Raw genomic sequence first — 21,509 nt, 5'->3', positions numbered from 1 at the left:
GGTTAACGGGCTCACATGAGAACATCTCAGGCACGGCCAGGCTGGGGTGTGCAAACTGAGGCAGAGCCCGCAAGTGTCGCGCTGAGGAGACCCTGCGCCCCAGCCAGCCAGGCGTGCAGCGGCCAGCTGCGGGCTCCCGGGCTGAGCCCTCGGAAGCGCCCAGAGTCAGCGTCTGCGTGAGGCGAGGCGAGGTGAGGCGGGGCAGGGCCGGGGGACCCCGCGCTGGGGCTTGCGGCAGGGGCGCACGGACTAACTGACGCTACCTCCTGGGCCCGGCGGCGCGGGGCAGCAGGACGGGGGCGCAGGCGACGCCCGCGAAGGACTCGGGGAAGTGCAGGTCCCGCTCCCACTCGTCGGTCTCGGTGTTGTACACCTGCACGAGCCCCGTGACGTTGTTGAGGCGCCAGTTGTAGCCCCCCACGATGTAAATCTTGCCCTGCAGCAGGCAGCAGCCGGCCTCCGACTGGCCGGCGCGCATGGGCGCCACGCTGGTCCACTGGTCGGCCTCGGGCACGTAGTACTCCACGGCCAGCACGTCGAAGCAGCGGTCCACGTGGTCCATGCGGCCGCCCAGCGCGTAGACGCGGCCGCCGGCGCCCACCATGGCGTGCAGCACGCGGGGCTCGCTCATGGGGGCCTTGAACTCCCACTGGTCGGCCGCCGGGTCGTAGCACAGCAGCGCCTTCTTGTCGTCGGCCGAGACGCCGTAGCCCCCCGAGATGTAGAGGCGGCCCCCCGCCGCGGCGCCCGCGTGGCCCCAGGTGCGGCGCTTGAGCGCGCACGCGTAGTCCCAGGCGTCGCGCCGCGGGCAGTAGCGCTCCACCGAGGCCAGGCTGCCCGCGCGGTTGCGGCCGCCCGTGGCGTACACCAGGCCGCCCAGCGCCGTCAGCTGGAACTGGATGCGGCTCTCCTGCATGGCCTGCAGGCGCAGCCAGCGGTTCAGGTGCGGGTCGTAGCGGAAGCAGGCATCCACCGCGCCCTCGCCGCTGCGGTACTGCAGCTGCTGGCCGCCGGCCACGTACACGAAGTTGTCCAGCACGGCCACGCAGGCGTGGCTGCAGCCCACCTCCATCTCCGTGAGCTCGCGGAAGTGGCGGGCGCCGGGCTCGGGCAGCTGGAAGACCTTGCTGCTGACAGCGCGGTCGCTGTCGGTGTAGGGCGTGCCGCCGAAGGCCACCAGCGAGGGCGCGTCGCAGCGGAGCGCCGTGCGCGGGGACTGCATCTCGTGCTGGCGGGAGGGCAGCACCTGGTAGCTGAAGGCCTCCAGCAGGTACTGGCGGCACAGCACGTCCTCCACCATGACGTCCAGCGTCTGCACGCTGTCCACCAGCTCGGCGGGCCGCATGAGCGGGAAGCGGATGTGGCACAGCACGTGACTGGCGCGCGGCCGCCGGGCCGGGTCGTGCTGCAGCCAGCGCACGGCCGCGCGGAACAGGTCGATCTCCGCGCAGCTCTGCAGCCGGTTGCTCTGCAGGAAGAAGACCAGGCGCTCGAGCGGCAGGCGCAGGAAGTCCTCCTCCTCCGCGATCTGCAGGAAGTGGCGGAAGGTGAAGGCGTCCACCGACTCCCGCAGCGACGCCAGGCTGAAGGTGGTGGCCATCTGGCCGATGTGCAGGCAGGTCTCCACGCTCATGGCCGCCTTCAGGAAGTCCTCGCACAGCTCCACCAGCGGCAGCACCTGCAGAAACACGGCGGCGCCCAGCACGTCCTGCACGCACTCCAGGTCCAGAGTCACCTCGGCGCTGTAGGCGAAGTCCACGATGTGCCGCAGGCCCCGCGCCGACAGCCCCTGCAGCTCGATGATGTCCTGGCCAGCCTCCCGCATGCCGCCCGTGAACATGGCCCTGAAGGAGGGACACAGGCTGGGAGGGCCGGGCGCACTGCGAGGGAGGAAGGGGAGGGAACAGGCACCCACGTGTCTCCCCACCCGCACTGGAGCTGGTGACGGGTCCTGAAGCTCTCAGCCTCTGAAGCAGTGGCCACTTCAGTGTCCCCCCCCCACTGTGACAAGCTAGCAGCCCAAGGCTGGGATCAGGGTGGCTGTGTGGACACTGTACCTCTAGTCCAGCTGGGCCCCAAACCCTTGGGGACTCAGTCCTCATCTGTCCCCTGCCAGGTGGGGCTCCCTTGCAACCATCACATTAGGACAGGGAGGAAGTGAGGACTGGGAGCAGGGCACCCACAGGACTGTGCTGAGTCCACTGCTGTCCCCACAGGCCCAGGAGGGCAGGGAAGTGCCCCACCCCACACATATCCAGGACAGGCCACTAGCAGAGTCCCAGCCCATGGGGACCCAGTGGAGGATGACGGCTCTGTTCCCAGGTGGCGCTGCTATGGGGGGCAGAGGCAGTGCGAGAGCTGGTGAGGGAGGTGGACCTGGGCACCAGGCCATGGGGCATCCCAGGCCTGGCCCCCACCAGGCAGGGGGAGAGAGAACTGGTGACCTCTCAGAGGCCACAGAGGTTTCCTCATGGCTGGCAACATTCCACACTGACCACCACTGCTGCCCGTGCACCCTCCTGGTGGTGGCTGAGGTGGTGGGCACATCCCTTGTCCATTTGCCCAGCAGATGCCTGGGCACCAGCGTCACACCTCACATGGGTCAGGCCAGGCCACTGAGGACAGACGTGGGGTGCCATCAAGGAGCCTCTCGCCAGCTTCCCGGGCCTCCCAGGGTCCCTGCACTGCCAACTCCAGCCCTGCCCTGCCTGTCCCCTGGAGTCCCCCAGCCCTGGCATAGTGAGGAAGACAGAGTCAGTGGGTGACGGCAGAAGCTTTGCCTTTTAAGGCTTCGTGGCTGCGGGGCCAGCACAGGAACTGTGAAGGGCACCATGGCTGGGCCAAGTCCCCCCCAAGAACAAAAATAGCTGAGGTTCCCCACGACAGCCCCGCCAAGCCCACAGAGCAGGCGCTGGGCCTCAGGGACTAGGAGCACAGCACCCGCCTGGGCCAGGGTGAAGCCGGGAAGTGCCCCAGATGGCCTGGCTCCCTCCAGGAGTCACAGCCTGGTAGGAAAGAGGCTCACCTGCTGTCACTGAGGGAAGAGGGAGACCAGCCCCTGCCACCCTGCTCCATGGTCCTCTCTTCCAGCCTGGCCACAGCACAGGGAAAGACGGGCAGGCCAATGTGTTCACCAGGGTCTCCGGCTGGGATGCAACCCAGCCGTCAGGGTCAGCTCTCACCACTCTGCTGTCCTGAGTGTGGGCGCCACAGTGCCAGGGAGCTGGCAGGCCCATTTCACCCTGCTAGATCCAAGGCGCAGACCAGCACCTGGCCTTCAGCAGGTGTCAAATAAAGACTTAGAGTGAAAGCCTGGCCAAGCCCACCAGCATCCCAGGTGGAGGCGGCCAAGCGGGTGGCCAGGTGCCAGTGGCTCACGCCTGTAATCCTAATTACTCAGGAGGCAGAGATCAGGAAGATCGAGGTTCAAAGGGAGGGAAGGAGGGAGGAAAAAGAAGGTTCTGCCCCAAAAGAGAGAAAGAGAAACCAGCCCCTGTGTAGAATTGGCTTCTCTCTGGAACCACCTGCCTGCTTCCTCATGGAGGCCCCTGGCTGGCGCTGAGATAGTAGGACCCTATTAGAAGGTGCCTACTGGTGCCAGGCACAGTGGCTGACACCTTGATCCCAGCACTCGGGAGGCAGACATTGGGAGGATCACAGTCCCAGGCCAGCCCCAAGCAAAAAGGACAAGACCTTATCCAAAAAAACAACTAAAACAAAAAAGGATGGGGCATGTGGCTGAAGTGGTAGAGCACCTGCCAAGCAAGCACAAGGCCCCAAGTTCAAACCCTGATGGCCATTAAAAAAAAAAAAAAAAAAAAAAGGAAGGCACTGCTGTCCCCCTGCCTGCTGTCCACTGGTCCCTGCAAACAGACACCCATCTCTGAGTCCCCAGGGCCAGCACTCACCTGAAGTAGTCGCTGCAGGCCGCCAGGACCACCTTGTGTGCGTGAAAGGCCTCTCTGTTGACAGTGAGGACGACGTCCAGGAGCTGGCCCTGCGCTCGGAGGGTGGCCAGGCCCTGCAGAAGGCTGGTGCTGTGGCCGGGCGCTGAGAAGGTACACTTGAGGGTCCCGTTCTTATCGGCCAGGCTGTGGAAGGCAGAACACGAAAGGCCGCAGGATGTGTGAGTCCCCTGACAGGAGTGTCCAGGACAGGCAAACCCAAGCCACAGGAAGGGAAACGGGGAGTGACCACTCCACAAGGACAGGGTTTACCGTACAAGTGAACACGTCCCGGAACCGGGGACAGCTGGTGGCTGGGAACCTATGAAGAAGTGGGCTTAGGGCTGGGGACGGCTTTCCCAGCGTGGAAGAAAATAAACGACTAAAGTAAAAATCAGACGCGTACAGGGAGCCCACAAGATGGCCCTGCATCCTCTGGGTCCCATGAGCCGGGCCTGGCCCTCTGTGCTCTGCTCACTTTGCGGTACTTTTGCCAAACGGGGGGCAAGTGAAGAGTTCAAGGTCTGCCTGCACCCTCCATCCTCGGAGCACAGCACGAGGAGACCCCAGGGCTCCAGTCAACACCCGCCGCACAGGGCCATGGCCCCTCCCCAGCTCGCTCTCTCCCCCAGGGCCTCTGATCCTCTGGGACTTGCCCTCCCATTCCTGGGACCGGCGCCGGGCGCACAGGGCCAGGAATGCAGGCGCAGGTCTTTCCAAGGACATGGGGCAGGGGGAGAGGAGAGGCTCCCTGGCCTCACTGTCCTCCAGCCAGGATGACACCAACCACTGTGATCCCAGCACTGGGACAGCTGACATAGGAGGCTCGCAAGTTCCAAGCAGCCTGGGCTGTACATTGAGACCCTGCCTCAAAAAAGTCTAAAAAGAGCAGGCACACAGCTGGCGCTCACTCAAGGTGGCTGTGAGCTCCAGGCCCCTGGCCTCTTGCAGGCTGCCCACCTCAAACCCTTCCGGAGACCCTTGGGAAAGGTGGGCAGGGGGCTGCAGAGCCAGGCAAGATGCCCTGTTCCTGCCTTGCCTCCGAGGGGCTCTACTGCAGGTGACAGGGGACCCAGTGTGGGGGCCATTCTGTGGGGCACACACCTGCACTGGGCGGGAAGCCACTGAGTCTCAAGGGAGAAGGGAGCACACAAGACTTGAGCTCAAGGCCACGGCCACCAGGCTGTGACAATGCTGAGTGCTGGCTGCCAGGGTGCAGGAAGGCAAGGGAGCCAGTGGATCCAAGGTCCTGGCTTATCCCAATGCCTCTCCCTGCCAGGTGGAGGGGACACCCACCTCAGTGACTCCCCCTCAGCGACTCCCCATCTCCTGCCCAGGCTGCAAGTGCCAAGAAGGGGTTCGGAGACTGTAACCAGAATGTCATGGATCGTGGGCACACTCACAGGGCTGCCTCCTCTGCACAGCCCCCCGGGCCTCCAGCACAGCAGCTCCAGGGACCCAGTCATGCTGCCCTTCCATTCCACCCTCTGCCAGTCCTGCAGGCTGTCTCACAGGGGCCGGGACACTGGATGTGACAGAGGGGACCCTGGCCTCAGGGACTGGTGATGGTTAAAGCAGCCAGCAGCAGCTGCGGGTATGGCTGCAGTTGGGATCCTGCTATTGGATGGTTAGTGTCTGAAGGACAGGGACAGGAAAGAGGCACCCCACCATCTCCCACCACACTTAGACAGTGAAACTATGGGGTGAAGACCAAGCCCCTTTCTGAGGACTGGCTGCCTCCCAGTGACCCACCCATAAGCCACATCCACCCCCTTGGGACCCGAGCTGTGCCAGGGTGCAGACCCCAGGCCTGCCTCCTCCAGGCCTGGCCTCCACTGTCAGGCTGCCCTGTGCCCTCCTGCACGGCCTCTGCCTGGCCTCTGGTCTCCATGTTTCTGAGCAGCAAAGACATCAGTAGGGGTGGCCCCAGACCCATGGCCAGCTCAAACACCCCATGGCGCTGCGAGCAGCGAGCAGGCACCTCCGGGACCTCCCTCCCAGGATGGGGGAGAACACTGCTTCAAATTGCATGTGAATTTGTTGTTGGTGACATGGCTAAAATGCAGGTGCAGGCTCAGCCCCACTCTGCAGGGAACTGGGGTGCATTCGCCAGAGTCACCCAAACCCAAAGCCTGGGCGACAGGGGGCTGCAACGACAGCCGAGAGACTGCTGCTCCAGGAAGCTGCCTGGCTGCACCTGGCCTTGGCTGTTCAGGCCCTCCCTGCTGCACTGCAGGCCTCCCTGCCGCTCCCCGGCACTCTGGCTCTCAGTTCTCCCAGCTGTCAACGGGGCCGTGGACGTCACGGGGGCCTCCATTCCCCTCCAGGAAACCGGGACTACAGGTCACCAACCTCCCCAACATCATTTTGGGCCAGGAGCTGGGGAGGCCCGGCAGGGTTCAACACCCCAACACTGCCCCCACCCACGGCCATGTGCCCTCTCCATGTGGCTGAAGGCCAGGCTTCGGACACTTGAAGCTTGGAGCCACCACAGAGCTCCACACCCGATGGACACCAGTGAGCCCCACGTGCCTTTCCATGGACACCTGGCCTCAGAGGTGTGCCCAGGCCCAGCGAGCCCGCGCCATGTTGCTTTGTCTAGCGGTTTTCCCTCAGAGCTTGGAGACTTGGGGTTGTGTGAGGGACACCGTACAGTCCTCTGCACCCTGGGAGCGGGTGTTTGCACGCGTTTTCACCAGATTTCCTGCCAGGGGCAACTTTACCGTGGTGCTCAGTCCTCACGCACACAGCGCTGCGCTCTTCCATATGTATGGAGCTCTGAGAACTCCACTGAAAGCCGGGCCCCCGTGAGAGGCCGCAGGAGGAGGAGCCCAGGGAGGTGCGCAGGGCCAGTCACACGTCAGCAGGGCCGGCCGGCGTCCGGCAGACAGTGCTCACGTGCTCTGGTGGGAATGAGAGCAGGACAAACCCCAGGAAGGTCGCCTGGTGACATGGACCCCCAGTGCCCATGAGGGACTGCTTCCAGGCCGCCCACAGATAGAAAACCCCAGCGCTTCAGACGCAGCATGTGCACAGACCCCGCACACACCTCCCTGGGTGCTTGCGCTCCTCGTGCTGCGTAAGTGGTCGCCAGTGCTGCTTGAGGAGAAAGCGGCAGGGCCTGCTCGGCGCACACACAGTTGCAACTGGAGTCCCTCTGCCATGGTTTGCGGGCCAGAGCCGCACACCGAGGGTGGGGCGGGCAGTGAGGGACGAGCCTGGGCCTCTGCGGCGTGGGAGTCACAGCCTCAGATGGACAGAGGAGGTGGCCCAAGGCCGTGGGGGTGAAGGCACAGATGGTGCACACAGCAGGCTGCCCCCTTGCTCAGAGTGCCGGTCACATGTCCGCCTGTGCAGAGAGAACACTCGGGGACTGAAAAGTCAGGGAGGAAGGCAAGGGGATGGGTGTCCAGGCGTCCTGTCCTCCTCTGTCACTTTTTGATGATTAAAAGACAGAGACCCAAAGAGTTCCCCCAAGGACAGGTCCCTGGCTTCCCAGCAAGCCCGGGGACTGCCCGGACCTAGGAACACAGGGATGGCCCAGGTGGCCAGCTGGGCCTCTTGAAGGAGACGCTGGGCCCAGGCTGGGGTCTCTGCAGCTCGGCCTCTGGTTGCTGGGCACTTGGGGGCTACTCGGACACTGGGTGGGATTTGCAAAGTGGGGCCAAGGGGGTCCTGCCTGTCAAGGCTGTACGAGGGTAAGGCACGTGGGTGCAGAGACATGGGGCTGAGATGGAGAGGCTGGCTATGACGGTGTGGCCACCAGCGGGGACAAGTGTGCTGTCGGAATTCAAATGTTCCATCCGGGGCTAGGACACCCCCGGCTCAGAAAATGGGGCCAGGACCCTCCCATTGCCTGACCTTCAGGACAAGGGAGGAGGCAGCCTTGTCCTTCCGTCCTCCCTGTCCTCCTCATGTCCCGCCAGTGGGTGTGACCCCATGGCTGCCTCTTCCTTCCATCCCACAGACAAGACAAGTGTCCCTGACACCCACACCCAGCAGGCTGTGCTGGGAGCTCGGGGAGAGGAGGCTCCAGGCACAGCCCTGTGAAGGACGGAGCGCGGGGCCTGGCCGGTGGAGGTGGGCAGGAGGAGGAGGCGGAAGAGGCGATGACTAAGGTCCTCGGGCCAGCCGGCATCAACGGGAAGGGCCCAACTGTTACTCAGCCCACTCTCAGACAGGGGGCGGCCGCACGGTGGGGCCACAGGCCCCCAGGAAGGCGGAGGCCGTCCTGAGCCAGCGCGAGGCTCCAGACGGCCACTCGAGTCACGGTCACCCGCACGTGAGTCATCAGAGCCAGTGCGTCAGCAGCCCGGTCAGGACGTCTCTGGAGGTCACTCACCACCCGCCCTGGCTGCACCCTCGGCCTGGATCTGGCCTCTGAGTGGCCACACGCCCCCGCCTCAGGCCTGGCCTGGCCATCCTGATGAGCCCCTGCCATGTGTCCCCAGCACTGTCACCGTGCACCCTGTGCGGACAGCCAGGCCTGCCTGGGGTGGCTGGGCACTGGGTCGGGAAGCGTGGCCCCGTTATCGGCCCGGGGCCGCCCAGGGCTGCCCTGCCGTGGACGCCCTCCTCAGGGAGCTTCCCTCCTCCCAGAAGTGCACCATGGAGCCCTTGAGTCCTGTCCTGGGCACCGAGAGCACCCCTAGTGGGACGGGCCCCAGGAGGCTCGGAGCCACACTCACCATGGCCAGGTGCCTGGCCAGCAGCTGGAGCCTGGGGACAGATGGGGGGCAAGCACCTGCGTGGCGGGCGCCCCTGACCCCCAGCTGCTGGCCTTGGGGCATGGTTGGCTTCCCAAGCCAACAGGAGACCCAAAGCCCAGAGCTGTTCTTTCCTTTGGAATGTCAAAAAAAAAAAACAAGCATGCAAGAAGGATCTCATGGAAACATTTCTTTGGGGTTTTGTAAAGTCCGTTCCCACCCCCACACGGAGCCGGCCGCGGACCACGCTGCTGCGCGCACACACTGTTCTGACGCGCAGCCCGCGGCCTCCAGCCCGGCGCTTCCACTTTCCAAGCCAAGCTCGGTTTTATTGCCATGTGGTTCCACAGCTCTGCAGCAGCACAGCTGGTTGGCCTGCACCCCAGCCATGGATGCCGCCACGCCCAGGGTCCCTGGAGGGGGAAGATGCGCGCTGGAGGGGATGGGCGAACGTCAGCGTGACCCAGGGGCCTCTGCCCACGCCACCCTGCCCGCCAGCCTCAGGCCTGCAGCGGGAACACCTCCAAGACCATCCTCGGGGCCTTGCCGGACACCAGGAACAGAGGACAGATGGACCAGAGGGAGGGCAATAGGGACCCAGAGCAACAGGGGAGACAGAGGCACAGAGAAAGGGGACAGGGACCCAGACGGACAGAGAGACAGGGCAGATGGAGACCAGAGAAAGGAAGGAGGAGCAGGAGACAGTCTCAGAGAGAAAGACAGAGAGACAGAGACAGACAAAGGCCCAAAGAGAGAGGCCTGGAGCGGGAGAGACATGGAGAGGCAGGGCTGAAGGGACAGGCAGGGGTGAGGCAGAGCCTCAGAGAGGGGAGCCTTGTGCTCTCAGGCTGTCACACACACCCACCATGTCACTCTGCCCCCTTCCTGGAACCTTCTCTCCTGCCAGGCCCGCAGGTAGGGCAGGTGCCAGGCTTCCAGAGCCCACAACCCCAGACGCCCAGGAGGTGCATCCGATGAGGGATGCCCTCCCAGGTGGGGAAAGCGAGGCCCAGGGCAGCCCCACAGCTACAGACGGCCAAGGCCCTGGTGACTCCAGGGCGTGAGCCTCCGGGGCTGTTGCCATGGTGACCACAGCGCGTCACATCTCTGGGTGCTGTGCTGGTCCATAGGATGGAGTCTGGGCTCTGCCCCATGCTCCCCAGGGCTGCCTGGTGTCCCGTGTGCTGCCCTGCCTCTGCACCCCACTTTCTGGGCTAGGCCCTGCTGATGGGGGAATTCTTCCAAGGTGCCCGCTGGGTTCTGGTTCCTGGGGCCCTAGGAGCACAGGAAAGAGCAGGGCTTTTGGACCCATGAGCAGAGGGCCCAGGTCCCCCCAGCAGCATGTCCAAGCAGGCCAGGACCCCAAGCTGCTAGCAGAGGTGTGGGGAAGAGGACAGAGACTCAGAAGGAGAGGGAGCTCAGGCGCTGAGCACTTGCCTAGCATGCACAGGCCCTGGGCTCATCCCCAGCTCTTCCCCCAGTCCTGCCAGCTGGCCTGTGCCTCCGTCGCTTAGAGCAGCCCCAGTGGCCAGCCCGTGTGTGCGGATGCACCTGGGGGCCTGCGTATGTGTGGGAGGGCAGGCAACCTGGGAGCCGCTCGGGAAGCCCATGTCGCCCACACCTCGCCCAACCCCATTGGCCTAACGGACTTGCCAGGCAGTCACCTCTGAGCATTGTCCCTGACTCCAGTGAACTGTGCCCACCAAAAGGGACAGGAAGTGACCACACAACCTGCGGGCACCCAGGTCATCAGCTCCACTGCACCCCAAGAGACAGTGGGGAAGCTGAGGCCCAGCCAGGGCAGGGTGGGGGCACTTTGCCAGGTCCCCAAGTGCAGGTGCAGGGACATATCCACAGGCCAGCGGCCCTGCCGGTCCCCAGTCACACGCTGATGCGGGCAAGCCTCCTTCTCCAAGTCTCACTGGGGAAGGGTGAGGAGGGGACAGTTGAGGAGCACTGGTTTGCAAGCTGGGGTCCCAGGAGGGGGACCTGGAGAAGGAATGAGGCAGGAGGCTGGACAAGACCACCCCACGCCTGTGCCTCATGGGCCCTTGATGAGCCTGGGGTCACCAAGACTGTGCCATAATGTCCTGTCCCCACCCAGCCTCTCACAAACAGACATGGGAGCCCAGGGCCCCAGTCAGTGGACAGGAGAATCTGCAGGCAGTGCCCCCAACCCCAGACTTGCCCACTTCGGCCACTGTCAAAGCCAGCAGGAGGGAGATGCTGCCACACAGAAAGAGGCCCCAGAAGAAAACAAGGTGCCCACACCCCAACTCTCTGACCAGAGTCAAACTCTCTCTGTCCATAGCTCCGTCCATCCTGGCTCCCAGCCAGACCACAATGTCACACCCCCCTGAACACCCCATGGCAGGCACGGTGGCCACACCTATGGTCCCAGCACTCAGGAGGCTGAAGTAGGAAGACACCAAGTCCCAGGCCAGCCTAGGCTACACAGCCAGATCCTGCCTCAAGAAGTCAAAACAGAAAAACAAACACTCCTGCCAACCAAATGATATCCCACAAGGGAGCAGTACTCCAACCAAGTGATGCCCACACACCAAGTGACACACACCTTACAGGGCTGTTATCTGGAACAGTGCAGACCTGGCACCAGCTTAAGGTCACCTACCTTGAGAGGGGGGCTCCACTGTAACCCATTTACAGATGGGAAAGTTGAGGCACAAAGAGGTTCAGACACTTGCCCAGGACCACACAGTGACTGAGAGGCAAGACACCACCAGGCCACTTGGAGGCCACTGTCCTCAGCCAGCACACAGGTGCCCTCCACCTCCCCATAGCCCAGGTGGGAGGCCCAGGACCACCACTGACATGCAGCTGGGGAGACTGAGGCACAAGTCAAAAGGAGGAGTGGCACTGAAGAGCAGGAAGGGCAGGACAGGATGTAGACAGATCCCACAGGGCTGCAGCATCCTACAGCAAGGGAACCCCATGAAGACAAGGAGTGAGTGGGAAGAACCCAAGGACACTGCTCACTGCTGCCCTGCCTCTGATCCCTGCCCAGCTCTGTCCTGGTGCCCAGCACATGGTAGAAGCTCAGCCATGCTGGTCATCTGGAGAATGGGCAGAAGGGCAGGAGGATGAGTGGATGGGTGGGTGGATGGACGGAGGGATGGAGGGTCAGGGATGGAGGGATGGATGGATGGATAGGTGGGCAGGTGGATGGATGGGTGGATGGGTGGATGGATGGGTGGATGGGTGGATGGATGGGTGGATGGGTGGATGGGTGGATGGATGGACGGATGGATGGGTGGGTGGATGGGTGGGTGGATGGATGGATGGGTGGATGGGTGAATGGGTGGGTGGGTGGATGGGTGGATGGATGGACGGATGGATGGATGGATGGATGGGTAGATGGGTGGATGGGTGGATGGGTGGGTGGATGGATGGGTGGATGGATGGATGGGTGGATGGATGGATGGATGGATGGATGGATGGATGGGTAGATGGGTGGATGGGTGGATGGGTGGGTGGATGGATGGGTGGATGGGTGGATGGGTGGATGGGTGGATGGATGGATGGATGGATGGATGGGTGGATGGGTGGATGGGTGGATGGGTGGATGGGTGGATGGGTGGGTGGATGGGTGGATGGGTGGGTGGATGGGTGGATGGGTGGATGGGTGGATGGGTGGATGGATGGATGGATGGATGGATGGGTAGATGGATGGATGGATGGGTGGATGGGTGGATGGGTGGGTGGATGGGTGGATGGGTAGGTGGATGGATGGATGGATGGGTGGATGGGGTAGATGGGTGGGTGGATGGATTGGTGGATGGGTGGATGGGGTAGATGGGTGGATGGGTGGATGGGTGGGTGGATGGATGGGTGGATGCGTGGATGGATGGGTGGATGGATGGATGGATGGATGGGTGGATGGGTGGATGGATGGATGGGTAGATGGGTGGGTGGATGGATGGATGGATGGATGGATGGGTGGGTGGATGGATGGATGGATGGGTAGATGGGTGGATGGATGGGTGGGTGGATGGGTGGATGGATGGATGGATGATGGATGGATGGATGGATGGATGGATGGGTGGATGGGTGGATGGATGGATGGATGGATGGTTGGATGGGTGGGTGGATGGGTGGATGGATGGATAAGCGGGTAGATGGGTGCATGGGTGTGGGTGGACAGGTGGGTGGGGGTGAATGGAAGTATGAGTGGACAGGCAGGTAGACAGATGAGAGTGAATGCCCTGCTCAATGCCAACACCTCAGCCACAGTGGTGGGAATCACGTAAACTCCATACCTAGGCTGAAAAAGGAGGCCCTGACCTCAATGGTTGGTCCAGGAGGGAGTGTGGCCCACCTGTTCCAATTAGTCTTCTCTGGGACTTTTGTTGGAGCCACCAAATGGAGACTTGCCTCCCCTTGGGGTGCAATACAGGGCCACCTTTCCATCAGGTGGGCAGTGGCATGGAGGCCAGAAGACAGTTGTAAACAGGAGTCACAGGTTCTGAGGGATGCTTCCAGTCCTGAACCCCAATGCACATAAAACTGGAACTCTCCTAGGTTGTTTCTATGACCTTTGAAGGGTCTTTGTGACAGGGTCTTGCTCTGTGGGCCAAGCTGCCCTTGAACTGGCAATCCTGCCTGTGCCTGTGGAGTCCGGGTGGCAGGCATGGCTGCCTGCCTGGACCTTGGTTTTGGCTAAGGCTTTATTGGTTTTCTGGCTCTTCCACCTGAGGGGCCTTCGGTGACAGAAGGCTTGCAGACATGGCTCTGCAAACACTGCTGTGGATGACACCACACAGCTGCACCACTCCCACCCTGCACACAAGCTGCCTTTGGGGCCAGGGAAGGCAACCACACTTAGGGCAAAGTCGAGGATGAGTGGGTAACAGCTGTCCCCAGCCTGAGCCCCACTTGTCTGAGAGGAGACAGCTGCTGTGTTCTGCTCTGCCCACCGCAACTGCCCCCAAAAGGTCAGAGCCGCAGCCGCCTGCAGTGGGCAGGTGTGAGAGTTGAGTATAAATGCTAACACGTGCGGGCGTGGCCACTGCCATCAGCCCAGCAAGGACACCACCTGTCACCTGCACAGGTGACTCGGGAGTGTAAGCACTCCCACTGCCCCACCTCACAAGATAGAAGGTCACGTGGACTGAACCATGACAGAGGGACAACAAGGTGGGCTAGGACTGGGCAGGCCACTGGCAGGCCATAGTACATCATGAATTACAGCCCAGGAGCCCTTCACAGAGGAAGAGAGTGGCTGGGGCTGATGTGGACAGAGGGACAGCCCGGGGGCCTGTCACCTCACAGCCCCCTCCGCCCGCCTGCTCTGGGCTCGGTCATGGATTTCTGCCTTCACAGACGGCCTCAAATTCCCACGTCCCGTGGAGAGAGCTCTCCGGATATCCAGCCCAGGCCGTTCCGCCCGATTCCCGGCTCTGACCCCTGTGGGATTTCACGGCTGTGGTGTGAGAAATCATCCTCGCCTCGGTCCTCGGGTGACCCCCTCCAGGCCTTTAAAGAGCGCACGGGTCCAGCCCCCGGGGCCGCGCGTGTTCAATTCCGGAAGCCCCTGCCCGCGCAGGAAGGGTCTGTCGCGCCCAGGGGTGCCGGTCACTTCCTCCCGGATGGCAGCATCTGCAGTGTGCACCATGGGGGGCGTGCGGGGCGCGGCGGTCAGGAGCGGGGGCTGCTCGGTGAGGGGTCTGACGCCGGGCTGGCCACGCACCAAGCTCGCTGCTCTGCAGGCAGCAGTGGAAGCCAGGCCAGTGCTGTGGAGGCTGCGTCCTCGCGGGAGGGTGGAGGGGAGAGGAGGGGACGGAGGCCGGGGTTAACAAGTGTTAAGAGAGCTCGTTCGCACAGCTGCGGTGCAAGCAGCTACCAGAGCAGGGCGGGGACCCAGCGGCCCCCACTTCCTCCAGGCAGCTGGACAGACTGGCGCGGGCTCCCTGCACACGCAGTGCTGCACCTCTCCGGGGCTGCCTTCCCGGCCAAGGCCAGCGTCTGCAGTGTCCCTTGACCCTGCACGTTAAATAGGGGGGAAGGAGGGGAGCAGGGTCTGCACTCCGAGCACCCACCCCTGCCAACTGCTGTGCTGTGTCAGGGGTGACAATCTTGCCTCGAGGAGCATATGTCCTTGGGGATGCAGGACCTCCAGCACACAGAATGTGCCTGATGACAGGCGGGATGGGACAGACACAGGTGGGAGGACATTGGCCAGCCCCTGAGGAGGCAATACTGGGCTGTGCGGGCCACTGCAGCCGGGGGCTGTGCACCCTCAGGTCTGGCTGCGGAAGCTCAAGCCACATTCTGCTCTGAGCCCCGGGCAGGTGTCAGCCAGCGTCCTTAATGTGATATTTAAGGAGGGTCCTGCAGGCTGAAGCCAGGGAACAGAGGCTCAGGGCAGGACGAAGAGGAAGAGGTCTGCTGGTGGCCCTGACCCTCTCTCAGGAGGAGGGACAGTCTCAGCACGGGGACTGAAGGCTTTAAGTCCCACGGTCCTCAGGACTGTGGGGCCCGTTGGTCCAAGCTCAGAGCAAGGAGCAGCCCAAAGGGCTTTTCTGAAACAGAGGCAGGGCTGTAAGCACCAGAGGCCACATGACGGCCACGTGATGGGTGACATGCCCGTAACAAGCACAGGGACAATGACACTGCCAGGAGGCGGAGAAGTGTCCTTTGAAGCCCAGCCCCAGGCGCATCCAGCATCACCCACCCGTCCCTCCAGGCCCCTGGCTGCAGAGCTGAACTGTTTGCATCTGAGCCCTCTGCCCCCCAGCCTGCTGCCAAGTCTGACGTGTCCTTAAGCCAGCAGGACAACTGTGAGTTCCAGGCCAGACTCAGATACATAAATAAATAAAGTATTCCTTAAAACCAAGGAAGAAGGCTGGGGTGCAGCTCAGTGGCAGCCCTTGCCCAGCCTGTGAGAGGCAAGGGCAAGGGAGGAGACCCCGGTATGAAGTGGGGGTGACCTGGGCACAGTCACCATGGGTGGCGGCATGGCCTGGGCTCACCATGGCTGGCATGGCTAGGGGTATTAAAAGCCTTCCTGTGCTAGGGTCAGAGCAATGAGTGGCCCCCCACACCCCACGGGTGCAGAGCAGGCTACATCCTCAGCTCCGCTGACCCCTCTGTACAGCAGACTAGTGACCGTGACATGGAGGCTTCGCCTCACTTCAGCCCAGTGCTGCTTCTGGCTCTCCCGGAACCAGGGACGCCTGACAGCAGCCTCACAGCCAGAACTGCTCTGTCCCTGCTGTTAAGGCCACTGAGCCTCCACGTGCTCCACTGTCGCACTGCCCCAGCCCTCACGGCCACTAAGTCCAGATGCCGCCATCCCCCCACTGCTCAGGCTGTGTGACGCACTGGCAGCGGGCCGGCACTGGCACCCCATGACCTCCTTATAGGGGCAGCATCACCACCGTGGAGCAACGTCACCACCTGGGGGCCTGGGCCCACCACCCAGATGAGGAGGCCTGCTGTGGACAGGGAGCCCAATGCTGGAGGGCAGCTGTGTCCAGGTCTCCAAGGAGCCAAAGTCGGCCTTTCCTCCCTCAGGAAGGAGGATAAAGCCTTTCTTGGGCGGCCCATGAGGCTGCAGTCCTGAGGCCTCGGGCTGTGTGGGGCCCACCAAGGTCCCAGTCGGGAAAGCCTATTGAGGGCAGGTGCAGAGCCAGGCTGCTGTGTGACCCCCTCCCATGGAAACACCTGCCGGGCAGACCGCCCCAACCAGTGTGCGTCAGCAGCACCGGGTCCAGGCGCCTTGGGGAGACGGCCAGGCCAAGGAGGGATGCCAGAAGCCCAGTGGCCAAGAGCCCACAGGGCTAGAAGGCTCTGGAAGTGCATGGCCGTGGAATTCTAGCTGGGGAGGTTTGGCCCCCGGACGACCCCTCCATTGCTGCACGCCAGTGGCCAAACCTAAGCCCTGTAGGAGCCAGGGAGCCAGGCCCCAAGGAGCAGGCCGGACGAGGCACAGAACAAGCGTGTTTCCTGAAGCTGAGCCGCTGCCAGCACTGCTCCCCTCGCCAGCCCAGCCCAGGTGGCCACAGGGCCCATCATCCCTGAGGCCACTAGGGAGGAAAAGGACACTGTGCTTGCTCTCCCCCTCACTCGCTCGTAATCACAGACAAGTTGGAACAAACAAGTTACGTAAGGCGAGGGGCGCTGTACCTCCCGCACTTGCTTCAGCTGTACCGGGCAGGGCCAGCGCAGACAGGGACCGCCCCCACCCTGGCCAAACGACAGGCTCTGGTGGGAAGAGGCAGGCGCTGCAGACAGGGCTGGCTCCCCTGTCCTTGGCAGCCTCAGGTCTCCCCAGAAAGGAGACTTCCCACCTGCGATTCCACACACCTCAGAGGACCAGATGTCACCCATGCTCCAGGCACAGACATCACCCCAGGGACGTGACCTGGAAGGGCCGTCCACAAACGGACTCACCAAACACTGCAAGGTGGCGAGGGCAACACAGACACCGCACACCCTAGTGACCCAAGTCCACCACGCTCACCAGCAGGGAGCACAGGTGTGTTCCCCGCCTGAGTCACAATGGCCGAGCGGAGGAGCCAGGCTCCACGTCCACGCTAGGGCCCCTGTGGCAGAGTCGGGGCAGGGTGTCTGAGAGACGCTAACGTTGTTCTTGTTCTCTGGAGAGAGAGGTTACACGGCACGGACCCGGCTCCTCCCTCCCAGGCCTGTCCCCGAGTGGAAGCCACACGGGGTCCTCGCTGGAGCACGCAGAGGCCAGCGCCTGTGCCCGGCTTCCACAGCTGTGCACAAGTCACCTCTCTTTATAAGACGCCAGGCTCGGGGACCCGCTTTCCCTCTCTTTCCCTGGTGCTGGCTGTCGAGCGGGCCTGCCACTGAGTGCACTCCAGCCTGGGCAGTCCTTCCCCACAGCCGCTAAGATTCCCGGAGAGGAAGGGTGCACGGCACGCGCTCTGTGCTCACAGTGCAGGATCATACGGCCCCACAAGACGATGGGTGCCCATCCCTGTAAGAAGGCGGAGGCACCGAGTGAAAGGCACCAGAATGCTGAACGCACGTTTGGGTGACCCCAGTGCCAGGAGACACCCAGGACAGGGAAGTTCACAGACCCAGGGACTGGGCCAATGGCTACCAGGGGCTGGGGAATGGGCAGGGCCTGCTCACATACATAGGGCCTTCTTTAATTTAATTACTTAATGTAATGTTTTGACACAGGGTGTCACTATGTAGCCCAGGCTGACCTGGAACTCGAGATCCTCCCGCCTCTACCTCCCCAGTAGCTGGGATTATAGCAGTGTGCCACCATGCCCAGCTAGGGACTCCTTTCAGAGTGATGAGAACATCTTAGAACTAGTCAGATGACAGTAGGCAAGTCAGTAAACCCACCAAATGCCACTGAACCGTCCACGTGGAACGAGTGGGTTTTATCTCATATAAATTTTACTTCAAGCTGGGCGCCAGTGGTTCACACCTGCAATCCTAGCTATTTGGGAGACTAAGATTGGGAGGATCAAAGACCCCCATCTCCAAAATAAGCAGAGCAAAATGTACCCGGGGTGTGGCTTAACCAGTAGGGCACCTGCTTTGCAAGTGTGCAACTCCGAGTTCAAAACCCACTCCCACAGATAAATGAAGAAATAACTTCAGGAAGGTGAGCAGGAAAAGAGTGCTGTGGGGGCTGCTTGAGCTCAGGTGGTCAGGCAGGAGGCTCTGAGGGTCCAGGACCCTGGAGTGGGGAAGGTAGAGGTGAGAGGATGGAGGGGTCCATGCACCAGTCACTGCTGTGCAAGGCCAAAAAAATGCAGGAGGGAGCCATAGTGCTACAAAGAGCGCTACCCCTCATGGGGACCTCTGCATGAAGATGGTGTGGTAATGTCCCCAAAGCCTGCTCCTCCTGTCCCAAAACCCTGGCTCCCTCCGTATAGCACCCGAGGGGTCTGCCCTTCTTCCTGCACAGGGCCCCCACCCCCAAAGAGCCTCCCTTTTGGTAGAGTTTAAATATGACACCAAAAGCATGACCCAGACTGGGTGTGGAACCTCTGGTCCTGGTGATTCCAGAGGCTGAGGAATAGGACTGCTTGAGTCCAGGAGTTCAAGACCAGACTGGACAAAATGAGAGATACTCCATCTTGAAAACAAAATACAAGCGAAAGGGCTGGGGTGTGCTCAGTGGCGGAGCACTTGGTAGCACGCATGGGGCCGTGGGTTCCAACACCAGCACCACAAAAGGAAAAATAAAGAAAAACGAAAGGCACCAGGGACTGGTGGCTCACACCTGTAATCTCAACTACTTGGGAGGCTGAGATTGGGAGGATTGCAGTTCAAGGCCAGCCCAGGCAAAAAGTTCAAGAGACCCCATCTCCAAAATAACCAGAGCAAAATGAACTGGAGGTGTGGCTCAAGTGGTAGAGCGCCTGCCTTGCAACCTGGAAGCCCTGAATTCAAACCCCATTGCTGCCAAAACCAAACCAAAACAAAAAGACATATCCTGATGTTTTCAGGAGCTTTATTTGCAATTGTGAAAATGGAAACAACCCAGCCCTGCACCAGCCCTAAATGAGCAGTGTCCATCCCCAGCACTGCGACAGCAACACGGGAAGGGCTGCAGCATGGATGAGGCCCTCACGTGCACAGTCCCAGGCTGGGGCAGCTCAGTGGAAAAGCACCTGACAGCCTGTGCGAAAGCCGGCACTCCACCCCCAGCACTGCACGTTCTCTGATACCATTCATAAGATATTCGACATCCCCAGATAACGCAAAGCCACCAAGGGCGAAGAAAGATGACAATGCCCCTGGCTGAAGGCGGGAGCCATGCGGTCCTGGGGACTTTCTAGGGGCACAGAAGCCCTCTAAGAACCTACAGTGGCTGGGGTGTAGCTCACTGGTAGAGCGCTTGTCTAGCACAGGTGAGGTCCTGGGCCCCGTACCCAGCCGTAAATAGTGAAGGAATGAATAAACAAAGAAATAACCAGATCGTGGTAATGAATACACAACTCGGTAGATGTATTAAAACTCGATGACAGAGCCAAGTGCAGGGCTGCATGTCTATAATCCCAACTACTCAAGAAGCAGAAATAAGAGGACCATGGTCCAGGCCAGCCTGGCGAGAAACACAAGACTCTACCCTAAAAATAACTAAAGGAGAAAGCGCTTTAAGGGGGAGGTAGGGCTCAAGTGGTAAACCACCTCCTAGCAAGGCCCTGAGTTCAAACCCTGACGCAGTCAAATTGAGGGGAAAACACAAAACAAAGTTCAAAGCTAGGTTGGGTTATTACAGCAAGACCCTGTCACCACAAACAAATGAATAAATAGACCTATAAGGTGTATAATTAATTACAGCTCAATAAGATCATTTTGTTTGTTTTTAAAAGCAGCCAGGGCTGGGATGGCCTTGGTATAGAGTGCTTGTATGCTTAGCACCGCAAGACCCTGGGTCAATCTGTCACCACACAAAAACAACAGTCCTTGTCCCACGGTCCCCCGTGGCACCCCAGGGCCCAAGGCAGGGCCCTGGGGCTGGCTGTCCCTTGTCTGTCCCTTACTTGCCTGGTCACCAAGTCCTGCCATTCTACGCCCTGCATGTCTCCCCAGAGCCTGTGACATCTGCTCACTCCCTTCTACAGGCCACCAGCTTCGCCCCATCCCACTGCACCCCAGAGGGCCGATCACTACTCTGGCACAGATGTCCCTGGCTCCCATGCATCTAAGTGTCATGGTGCCACTCAGCTGTGGACATTCTTGGCCAGCCCAGTTCCTGCGGGCCTCCCAGTTGCAACTCCCGTCCCCCAGGCCATCAGCTGCCTAGAGCCCTCAACGAGGACCTCCAGGGCACACGACCCCAGACCCACTCCATCAGTTATCTGATTGCAGTGCTGAAATTCCTGGCACTCTTAAACTCACCTGGGAAGAACCTAAATTCCGTCATTGGCCACCAAGGATGGCCAGCTGTCCTGGGGCTGGGGTAGAGGGTCTGGGTCACCCTGGTTTTGCCCAATAGGGAAACACAGGAGGTGGCACTCCCACCCTTCAGAGAAGCCAGATCAATGCACCTACAATCTTTGTGCAAATTCGGGGTTCAAGCAACCCATCTCAGGACCGAGGTGAGGGATGGGGCGGGGGGGATCTGCCCCCTTGTCTGGGTGCAAGACCTGCCATTAAGTCCTTTACCCTGAGGGGAGAGGGAACCCCAAGAATTGACACACTCTGTTTCCTATGACCCTCAGGCTCCCTAAGACCCCCACCCCAGCCCCTCAGGATCCCTGAGCCCCTATGTCCCCCCAGATTGCTCCCTGCCCATTGGGACTCTCAGGCCCCTTCTGTCTCCCCTTTCAGGTTCCCCAAGACCCCCGAGGCTCCTGTCAGGTCCTGGGGCTCACCTTTCCCAGGACCCTCTGCACCCCAAGACCACCCTTAACCACCCGGGGGTCCTTCAGCAAGCCTGGGTCTCAGCCTTCTCTCTAGGGCCCCCCCCAAGCCTGCTTGGACGCCCTCAAGCCCCCGCTGCGACCCTCGCTGCCCACCCCCAGGTCCCTCGGCACCCCCATGTCACCATCATGGTCGGGGCGCCTCGGTCTCCCTTCAGACACCTGCAGGTCCCGGGGAGCCCCTCCGAGATCCTGGGGTGCAGGACCCGACGAACCCGAAAGGCCGCAGTCGCTGCGAAAGGCCCCGGGACAGGTGCGGCCCACCCCGCAGGCCGGGACTCACCTGTTCGGGCGCTCTGGGCCCGGGCCCGCGCCGAAGCCGCCGCCGCCACCAGAACCGCCACCGCTGCCGCCGGACTCCGCCATCTTCCCGCCGCCGCCGCCGCCGCCGCCGCCGCCGCCGCGCGTTCGAGTGACGGGGGCGGCGCGCGTCGACCCGGGAGCCTGAGCCGCGGGGCGCGGGGCGGGGCCAGCAG

General features: G+C 61.8%; 2 protein-coding genes across 3 annotated transcripts in view; both read right to left on the bottom strand.

Annotated features, from left to right (window-relative positions):
- LOC109686275 (microtubule-associated serine/threonine-protein kinase 3) overlaps positions 1 to 21,509 on the bottom strand; it is a gene marked incomplete in the record, with an annotated part of 381,278 nt that overhangs the window by 137,359 nt on the left and 222,410 nt on the right.
- Positions 113 to 21,426, bottom strand: LOC141416576 (kelch-like protein 26). 2 transcript variants are annotated; one of them, XM_074053574.1, is made up of 3 exons: positions 21,317 to 21,426; positions 3,909 to 4,091; positions 113 to 1,880 (listed from the first exon to the last, which is right to left on the bottom strand). In XM_074053574.1, exons 1-3 carry the CDS (start codon positions 21,397 to 21,399, stop codon positions 260 to 262), a joined length of 1,887 nt encoding a protein of 628 aa, XP_073909675.1. In that variant the 5' UTR covers positions 21,400 to 21,426; the 3' UTR covers positions 113 to 259. The 2 variants fall into 2 exon arrangements, with proteins under 2 accessions (XP_073909675.1, XP_073909676.1); XM_074053575.1 differs by having other exon boundaries at positions 113 to 1,844.

This window comes from Castor canadensis, chromosome 14 (genome assembly GCF_047511655.1).
Source record: "Castor canadensis chromosome 14, mCasCan1.hap1v2, whole genome shotgun sequence".
Lineage (NCBI taxonomy): Eukaryota > Metazoa > Chordata > Mammalia > Rodentia > Castoridae > Castor > Castor canadensis.
The sequence above is the reverse complement of the archived record's forward strand: the minus strand, read 5'-3'. Positions and strand labels throughout refer to the sequence as shown.

Bases quoted from the DNA above. Each gene is read 5' to 3' on its own strand.
- LOC141416576 (XM_074053574.1), bottom strand. From the start codon at position 21,399: ATGGCGGAGTCCGGCGGCAGCGGTGGCGGTTCTGGTGGCGGCGGCGGC. The intron at 4,092-21,316 runs GTGAGTCCCGGC...TGCCTTCCACAG, and splicing joins GGCCCAGAGCGCCCGAACAG to CCTGGCCGATAAGAACGGGA. The intron at 1,881-3,908 runs GTGAGTGCTGGC...CCTCCCTCGCAG, and splicing joins GCCTGCAGCGACTACTTCAG to TGCGCCCGGCCCTCCCAGCC.